This window comes from Vanessa tameamea, chromosome 2, assembly GCF_037043105.1.
Source record: "Vanessa tameamea isolate UH-Manoa-2023 chromosome 2, ilVanTame1 primary haplotype, whole genome shotgun sequence".
In the NCBI taxonomy this organism is placed as follows: Eukaryota; Metazoa; Arthropoda; class Insecta; order Lepidoptera; family Nymphalidae; genus Vanessa; species Vanessa tameamea.
The window spans coordinates 3408283-3418356 of NC_087310.1; the positions used below are offsets into that span (position 1 = coordinate 3408283).

At 29.9% G+C, this 10074-nt stretch overlaps 2 protein-coding genes across 2 annotated transcripts; one reads left to right on the forward strand and one right to left on the reverse strand.

The window, feature by feature from the left end:
- The first annotated feature begins 552 nt into the window (after positions 1-552).
- Ankrd49 lies at positions 553-2906 on the forward strand. The gene is made up of 4 exons (XM_026638996.2): positions 553-570; positions 725-899; positions 993-1298; positions 1439-2906. Exons 2-4 carry the CDS (start codon positions 743-745, stop codon positions 1675-1677), a joined length of 702 nt encoding a protein of 233 aa, XP_026494781.1. The 5' UTR covers positions 553-570; positions 725-742; the 3' UTR covers positions 1678-2906.
- Positions 2907-3280: 374 nt separating this feature from the next.
- On the reverse strand, positions 3281-9220 carry LOC113399767 (uncharacterized). The gene is made up of 2 exons (XM_026638988.2): positions 8359-9220; positions 3281-8148 (listed from the first exon to the last, which is right to left on the reverse strand). Exons 1-2 carry the CDS (start codon positions 9103-9105, stop codon positions 3439-3441), a joined length of 5457 nt encoding a protein of 1818 aa, XP_026494773.2. The 5' UTR covers positions 9106-9220; the 3' UTR covers positions 3281-3438.
- Positions 9221-10074: the final 854 nt, after the last annotated feature.

Below are 10074 nucleotides of genomic sequence, written 5' to 3' on the forward strand. Positions count from 1 at the left end.
ACATAATTATGTGTATGCAATAGTTATGCATTTCTGTTATTGACAATGATATTGTAATTATTATGCTTCAACTACATACGATGACATACATGTGAAATGTATATATTTGAGTCAAAGTTGCAAGGTACTATCAGATTCAAATCATTAGCTCTATATTTAATTCGCTGGATTAAAAACTTTGCTCGAATTATGATACATATATTATTAATTTTATAAATATGCGTACTTCTAGACTAATTATTATTCGACAAAATGTTTCTGGCAGATTTGATTTACTATATTAAAATATTATTACTTCCTAAAAAAATACCAGTACACATTTTTAACTACTTAAGATTTAAAAAAAAAGATGTAATAAATTAAAAAGTATTTCTAATTAAATATGTAATAGATCTATTTTTATTGAGATCATATTCAATTATATGTATAAATCATTATCTGTGCACATCTCTTTGATTTAGAAGAAAAAAATCGATTATCTGGGTTTTCATTCTTAAAAATTGAATTCGCTCTTGGACTGTTTATAATTATTATTTTAAAATATAAAACACTAACATTTAATAATCGTCTGTGAGTATTGTTTGAATTTCAATCGACTAAATATAATAAAAAGTAAAAATAAAAAAAATGTTTTAAATACATATTAAATTGTATTAATTTTAAAAACATCAATAATACACTTATAAAGTTTTACTTTTATAAGTTTCTACATGGAATATTACAGATATCACTAGTTGTTACAATGTCTGATTCGGAAGACGAAGACCGTAAAGTTCGAGATTTCAAAGAAATTTCAGAAGAAATAGAACGATGTAAAAGAAATCCTGAAACTTCTGGAATGTTTGTGTCTGGTTGGGATGACGCAGATCAAGATGTAAATCTTGTAAAAAATCCCAAAGGTTAACTATGTTTTGAACTAAATATTGATTATTAGTCGATATAACATGTTTGAAAGTATAATTCCAATCGAAGTATTTAAATTATTATTTCAGAGAATCCAATCGATCACGTTTTGTGGGCTGCTGAAAATGGGGAACTAGAAACCCTTCGAGAACTTGTAATCAAACAACCAGGATTGGTTCATGCAAGGGATTCTGATGGTTATACACCACTACATAGAGCTGCATACAGCAACCATGTAAATGTGATATCATACCTACTTAGTGTAGGAGCTAATGTTGGGGCTAAAACTGAACTTGGCTGGACTCCATTACATTCTGCTTGTAATTGGAATAATTATGCTTCTGCTGCTAGATTGTTAGCTGCTGGTGCTAATCCAGGGGCTTTATCTGATGGAGGTAAAGAATTTTCACATATTGTTTAAACTTTATGTGTTCACTATAATTAACTAATTCAAATGTTTAAAGTTCCAAATCCAGCAATCAAATTACATTTAAATAATACATATTAAAATAACACAGGTAATTTTTTTTTGCAGAACAAACACCTTTGCATTTGGCTGCAGCAATAAGTCACTGTAAATCAACATTGCTTGTCTTGTTCATAAGAGAAGATGTGGTGGAAATAGCTCGAAGACCTAACAATTCAAAAGAAACTCCAGAACAACTTGCTCGTGGCCATGGAATTTATGCACCTCTATTTGAAATGGTTTTACCAGCAGCTTGTTTTATTCGTTCTTTATCCTTCACTTGCAATCCACATATAAGAAGTACTTAAATACTTGAAGCCATGGCACTAAAGACACAATGATTAAAATAAATAATTTTATTAATAATAACATCTATGGCTTAATATAAAATTAATATTTTTTTAGTATTGAATTATTTTACATTATGTAGGTATATGTAAGGATACAAACATATATCAATATAAATATAGCAATTGCATCAATCTGTATAAAAAATCATATACAGTGATGTTATTTATATTTATCAACATCAACAAAATAATTATAGTAAATCTGTCATTGGAACATTAACATGGTCATAATAATAATTCAAAGTACACTGACCACTGTAGTTACAGCATTATTTGTTACATGTAATTGTGGAATGATAAAATTTATAACACACAAATGTAAGAGACAAGACACAAAGGTGTTAACTGACAGTGTTACCACAACACACAATGCTCTTTGTGTTCAGTTTAAATTACAATGAACATGTATCAAGGAGTAATTGCAAAATTAATGAAGTAAAAGTGAAAATGTGCTGTTAAAACATAACATTTATTTAAATGGAAAAAATTTTAAAACTATACATTTGCGTGGCCAACTACAACACTCACTATTCAGAGAGTGTATTGTTAAAAAACAGCTTAGCTCTAGCCGAGGGATTTTTTTATTGGTCCACAGCACAGGCACAAACTATACTGCTTTGTTACTTACAATTTTGTGGATTGAAAAATTTTATACCCTAGTAGGTAATCAAGGTATTTCTTTCATATGAATATATATCTTTATATATATATAAATATTCTGTACTTGTGTATATAGCTGAACTCATCCTAGATCGTTGGACTGATTTAAATGAAATTATTTGAGTGGATCTCTAGATTGTTAAGTTTGGACCTAGTCTACTACTGGGATCCTATCATTAGGAAGTAAATAAAATTGTATTTAACCTAGACCATCAGGGCTAGGGGTTCGAATGGACATATATATATTTCTGTTACTAAATTGAGTTGCTAAGTAAATATATTTAAAAGTTTATGTATGAGTTGAAGATTAGAAAGAAAAATGAATAACTTTCAAAACAAAGATAATACAAAAATTAAAATCATTACAATATCACTGGAAACTGATCTGTACTATAGAGGCCCTCCAAAATAAATTACTTAAATAATATTTTTCCTCTAACATTTCTTAGGATCTGTATAACTTTACCATTGTAATCTGACAAATTGTAATATTTAGATACAATAATAAATCTAATCTTAAAAAAAAATTGTTTTTTTTAAATACATAATTTTTTTAAAAGAAAACCAAGGCAATGTTTTATTACTTTATTTCTTTAAAATGGAAAATAAATTGCTAGAGATATATTATGTCTTGAGGTTTTATCTTAATTTTTAATTGGTAATTTTTACTTAGTCTAAAATGAATAACCTCCTTTTAAAAGAAGGTAAAATTTATTTAGAAACCTTTGATTTCTTTAAATGTTGTACTGTACTTTTAAGAATGAAGTTTGTATTACTCGGCTACGGCAAAGCGATAAGTATCTATATATATCTATGTTTGTAGGATACTTTTTCTAAGCTGGAATATTATTCAGTTTATTCGTAAATAAAACACAAAACCTAGATATATATATTTTTTAATTATACAATGTTCATGTTTCTTTTACTTACATTTTTGTTTTATCTTTCTAAATAGTTTGTCCTTATTTGATAAATATATTTACATGATTTTATATTTAGTTAAGCTTAGACCTTATTATAATAAAATAATACATGATTTCTTATTATCCCAATGAGAGTTCATCTGTATGTCTTTTTAGTTAAATTGTCTAAAACATACATGGCACCAGGCACGAGATAGCTCTCAGAGTACAAATTTTTTAAACTTATTATTAGATTTCTTTTATCAATTTTTTGGAGTTCACTTAATGACTGCCTGGTTTTAGGAGTCATATATGGTAGTAATAGGCAGCCTAATCCTAAACATTTACACCTAACACAGTTTTTCCATATTTCAATTAAATCTTCATCTTTAATTACTGGGCACACTGGTAATAAATTTAAGGATTTAAGGCATTGCGATTTTTGACGGTCAGTAATGGGGTAATCTGCTCGTTGAAAAGGAGATAAAATGATAGCTCGCCATGCTGTATATATAATGTTATCGGGTGACTGTTGGATTTTCAGCAACAAAGGAATCATGTCTTCGATTAGAGAAGCTCGCAACAGCATTGGTATAGCTTGGCGTATAATTTGTACATTTCCAAATCTATGTGCTAATTCACCTACTATTTTTAAACTATCTACATTATTTCCCGAAACTTGCAATAGCTGGTTAAGAGCGAGTGTTTTATTTTGCATAAAGGTCGCAACAACCCAAGGCATATCGATTTTCTCAAGATATACAATATACAAAAGATCTAATAAATATTTCCAAAGCACACCTCGTTCCCGGTTACTAACTTTGATGGCAGTATCCGGTTCAACTACGCTCATCAAACATTGTAGCGCTCTCAATTGTTTGCATTTCTTATAGTCACTATCATCGTCAAATGCAATTCTAGATAAATAAATAGCCCCCATTTTTGAACAAGTTGCTTTCAAAATATATTTTGCCGTGATTAAATCTTTAGTATCTAACCCAGGTGAATTGTCCTTTTCTTTTTGTCTCTTATCAAGAATATTCTCTAATAGCTGGATTCTGATTGAGCTTATGTTAATATTATTTTTGTCAGCTATCTCATTGGCTGCGCGGTTTATGTCGTATCGAGTTATTTTATCAATAAAATCAGGATGAAGATACAATGCGTGGATGAGTTGAACAGGCTCGGATGAAAGACGTAAAAGTTCTTCACGGGCCCAATTAATCTTGTACAATACATGTCTCGTAGAAAGTGTAGAATGAAGCCTCTCCATTTGTCTAACAGCACGATTACCAGGCTGAATTGTGGCCCAACGCTGTGAAAACTGATAGCAAAGTTGAGCAGCTGCAACTTGATCAGCTCCTCTAGTGCATCCTTGAAGAACATAAAATAGACAAGCACCTGCCCATTCCATGTTAGCGATATATCTCACGCAACGATGTGCAGTCCGAAGCAGAGGCTCTTCTCGTGATGTTAATCGCCATGGCTCATTATCTTTGGAATCAGTATCATTGCTTTCGTATCTTTTACGAGAAGTCATTGTTTGTTTTACTGCATTGCTACATATCATATCCCTTGCTGTTTGTAAATCACCATCAAGGGAAAGCAAAGCAACAACTGGTAACCAGGCTTCATATGTTTCTAGTGTAATCTCAGATTTTAAATTTGACCACATATCATCTCGCATAAATAGATGAAAAGGTAGACGATAGTGACCGATTTCGGGAAACATGCCTTTAACGGAAAAAAGTTCATATTCATATTGCTTTGGAGTACTTTTTCTTTTATATTCTTTTAAAAACTGTAGTAAATAATATTCTCTTATTATTTTTGATTCAGCAGGCGTCGAGAAAATTAATTGATATATGCATAAGTATATTTCATAATAATAAGGGTTAATAGATATAAGACATCCATGTATTATAACTTCACCATTTTTCCAAAAATCATTTAAAACGTCCTTCAAAAATTCCTTATCTTCAATACTTTGCCAAAGTATAAAACATTTTGATGTTAAATATGATACATCATGTTCCGTGATTATTTCACGATTACCTAGATCATTTTCATATATCTTATACTTCAACTCCCAATTTACCAGTACAGATATTAGTAATAGAGAGAAGCCGTCGTTTTTAGGAATATTTAGTGTATGACATAGGTCAATGAGTCTATCGTATGGTGTCTGTGGATAATGTCTTAATATATAAAATAGTAGAACCTTTGCATCCCATGTTTCCTCAGTGTTTTCCGGTAATGCAATTTCTGATAAATTAATATTAAATTTAGATTTTAATGTATATTGCGGTGGGTAGGATAAATTACTCCCCGGTAAAATATTTTCAAGCTCAAATGTGCGACGAATAATAGGCGAAGAAACATAATGCATTGCAGCGGGGGGTATTGATTCTGATTGGCCTCTTAATAACTCTAAGATCCAAATTTTATCTTCAATTACATCAGTGTTTTTTAGGATAAGTAGTAAGCATGTGACTAAAATTTGATCTATGTCTTGAGAGGCAACAACTTTTGTAACGAGTTTTTTAACGACCTTCTCTCTTACTTTATTAAACTCATCACATAGTGTTCTTTCTGAATTTAAAGTGTTGTGGATGATATTTGAAAATATTCTAAATGGTATAAAATCGCTCTTCGTTAATATATCAGAGACATCAGATTCTGAAAAGTCATTTGAAGCAATAGTGGTGTAGAAATTGATCAAATCATTCAGGCCGTTGATTGACGACATCGGTAAAAATATGTATTGAAACTTCCATGCCAAAGAAAGGTTTTTCAAAATTACACTAGAATTTAATAACGCGTTTAACATTGACAGACATTTTAACAAATGGTGCAGATATTCTTCATCACAACAAGACACTACCTCCGAAAGTATATTATAAGACTCTATCAAGTCAGCCGAGTTACGTTCATCTTTATATTGAGACAAATTAGTATTATTGTTTCCAGATCTTGAATCTCCCAATAGTATTAAGCTTTCAACTAAAATTTTTGCGCTACGACTTGAAGAACTTCGACGCAGTAAGGATATTAGTTTCGATTGTTGATAGATTTCTCTGCTCATCAACTGTGAAATACATCGTCCTCGCCCAGAACTTGATGTTATTTCTTCTCCATCATTAAACATTTTTAATTCATTTTTGCGATTTTTATTACTAAATATGGTATTTATACTCAATTTAATATTATATGAATTTTTAAGATAGTATAGATTATCAATGCGATTTATTATTATTTTATCTAATAATAGAGATCCTTTAAGAAAGTCAATATAATTCCTTTCCAATTGTGGATTTGTAGTTACGCCTGTAATGATTTGCTCATATTTGTTTTGCATTGTCTTAATTAAAATTTTTTGGCTTCTATTACAAAGACTTTTTAAATATTCCAATGCCAATTTTGTTTCACTATTTCGCAAACATTTGTCGATGTATAAACTATTGGCATAAAGAGACAAATTAGTTAAGATGGTTGTAATAACTTTCAAATCATCCAAATCTACTATGGAATTATTGATTAATTTATGAATTACTAATGTGTAATCAGTACAAGTTAAAGGGAAATTGTATTTCTTCAAAATAACTTTGATTTTTGCATAATTTAACTCTTTGTATATTTCATTTGCGAGATTACGATCAGTATCAGTAATAGTAAAATCAGTATGATTTAAGGCAGCTGCTGTGGTAGCTATGGTCAACACAATTGGATTCCATGGAACGTCTAACAATTTTAGCACATTCAAAAGGCATTCAAGTCTGTTGTTAGGGTAATGAAAAGCATTTAACAATATCTTAAAACGCTGTCCATCCACACTGCCTCCACTACTAGCAGCTTCACTCTCTATAAATGAACGTAATGTGTCATCTATTTCTAGAAAATGTCGAGAAGCATATGTTGGCAAGCTTTCTTGCAGAAAAGCTTCAAGATCTTCTGTATAGCATCGCCGTAACATAATGAGTGCAATTTCAGAAGGACTTTGTGAACTAAATTCACTTAGTAACATGTTGATTTTATATTTTTCTTTTAGTTCTAACACATAGTTTATGTGATCCTTTATTACATCGAGATCATCAATGGAAATAGGTCTAATACATATAGTTTTAATTGATGTTTCTAAAACTTCTACTATTGCCGAAATGAATTTGAGACCAATTTTTGGCCAATAAGTCGACTGTTCTAACAAAAATACTCTGTCTGTAGTCCACTTAACAAAGAGATCAATATAAAATGGATTTTGATCTAAAAGAGGGGGAACAAAGTTTCGGAACCAAATTACAAGTGCACCCATTTTTATATTTAACGGTATAGCATTTAAAACAAGAGTTACATCATCTGCTCTTGGTGTTGGTTTTATTTCAGAATATTTTATCCAACATATGGATGCTAAATCCAAATCAGACTTTGATATAAATGTTACACAAAGTTGAATAAAATCCATTTCAAATATATTTACATCATCATAATAACTCCCTCCTCTAAACTGGACATATTCTAATAAATCCGTCTTAATTATTACATCACAAATGAGTTCAATTAAGATCTCATCTTCAGTAGAACAAATCCGTTTTTGTAGTTGATATAAAATTGCTTTGTACATTAGATTTTTGTGACAAAGCTTTGAAGCTGTGATTATGAGATGGCTGAAGTCTTCAATATCATTAAATAATACTTGTAACTGTGGAAGTACCTGGTTGGGTGCAGTATTGTGAATAATTGCATCCTCAACTAATGATTTCAATTGCAACTTGAGTGTTTCTTGAGATGATAAGTTCTTTTTCTGATTATTTGATAAATCATCTTTTTGATTGTCAGTGTACTCAGAAATTGAAGCATGGTATATTCCTATCTGAAATATACAAATTTGTTTTAAAAGATATGTGCAAAATGATTACCAAAATTCATCATTTAGATTCATTTTGTAGGGTTTAAAGATATTTATAGCATTATAGTAATTGGGTAGTATATTATTAAAATAAAAATAAGTAAAAGTAAAACAAAAGATTGTAAAATAATTACTATGTACAGTTTAGAAAAAATATAGTAAATATTGAATTACCTCATCTTTTGTCCATGTAATATAATAAAAAACATCATCATTAGCTGCCAGTGGATAATAATGATTATTACTCTCGAATTTGTAAACTAAATCAAAATGTTGGTTTAGAATCCACATATTCACATCATCACATATAACATTCATATCATTCCACTGAGCGACATGCTGCAACTCGGCGTTAATATTTATTACATCCAACAGACCTGAAGCATTACATTTGACCACAAGTTTTCCTTCAGCTATGTACGTATTTGTTTCTTTTTCAAAGTTATTGACACAAATATTTGTATTAATTGACAAAGGTGATTTTTCAAAAGAGACAATTATTTGGTTTGTACCCTTACAAAACTCTTTTTCCAAGGTTTGATCAATAAAAGGGGCACAAAGACGTTCACCGCTTTCACTGACGAAGATTAAATCGGAGTTCTGGATTATGAATCTTTGAATTTTATAGTTAGCTAAGCTGTTGCACTGCACTTCTATTATAGAATTATTTATAATATTTATAACATAAATTTCGCCAGACAGTAGCAACAACCATAAATGGTGCCCATGTAAAATATAATTTGTAAGTTCTATTTGAAATGAGTGTACATAATTTGTATTTCCAGGTTTTGTAATATCACAAATACGAACAATTGTTTTTTCTTCAAATATCACAACTTTAGGAAAAGCTAATTCCGCTCTGATATTGCTTAATGTCTTTGTAGGTTCAATCTTCTGCAAACATTTTTGTATGATAGTCATAATTAGGACTAATATTAAATGTCTTATTAGTTTAAATTTAAAATCACTGCTCTTAATTATTTATTCTATCTAATATGAAACTTAGTTAACGGAAAGTAAAATTTAAATTTTAAACTTTTTGACTGTACCAACTGTATTCTTTGATTTATTTGTCAAAAGAAGATCGCCGAGTTGTGTTTGCCTGTTTGGTGTTACCACATTCAGTTACCACCAAGTAAGTTGTTTCCTGTGACAAGCAAATATTTAATTTCTCCATATTTAAACTTTAAATATGGTGGAATATAAATTTTCAACATAATCGAAATTATTAAATTTAATAATTTATTGTCATTTTGTAACTCTTTAGATCATTCTTTTGTCCTATTTTTTTTGTTATATTTTTCTGTTTTGGCCCTTGATTTTACCTGTACCTACTTTTAAAATAATAATAAAGCTGTATTTGCCTTAAACAGTGTTTTGCAAAGAATGTGATTTTTATGTTTTAATTTATATTTGGTATTTAAATTGTAATAGATACCTTATGAGCTAGTTCTAACAAATAAAAAAAAAAATACTGTATCTCATAAAAAAAGAGGAAAAAAAGCGATAATTGTCGTGGGACATCGGATTAGAACTAATTTGCAATTTCGCATATAATGTATTACATAACAAACACAATGAAACAAATTAAGATTGGCGGACTAAGAGGGGCGTGGAAGGGGCGGCTCACCCCGGGCCTCCAGTCTTGGGGGGGCCCAAAACCTGCGTTTTCCTGATCAAGTCCTAAACAAGTATTAAAAAATAATTCACTCTTGTACGCCTACATTTACATTCACTACATTCTATTAACGTCGAAAAATAAACATTGACTCATTTAAAATATATTAAAACTGATTTAGTTGATGTTTAATAATTTATTAGCGTATACTTACTGATATTTTCGCGAACGGGTAAGACTTTTTTCAAATTAACATAAATACTCATTTATAC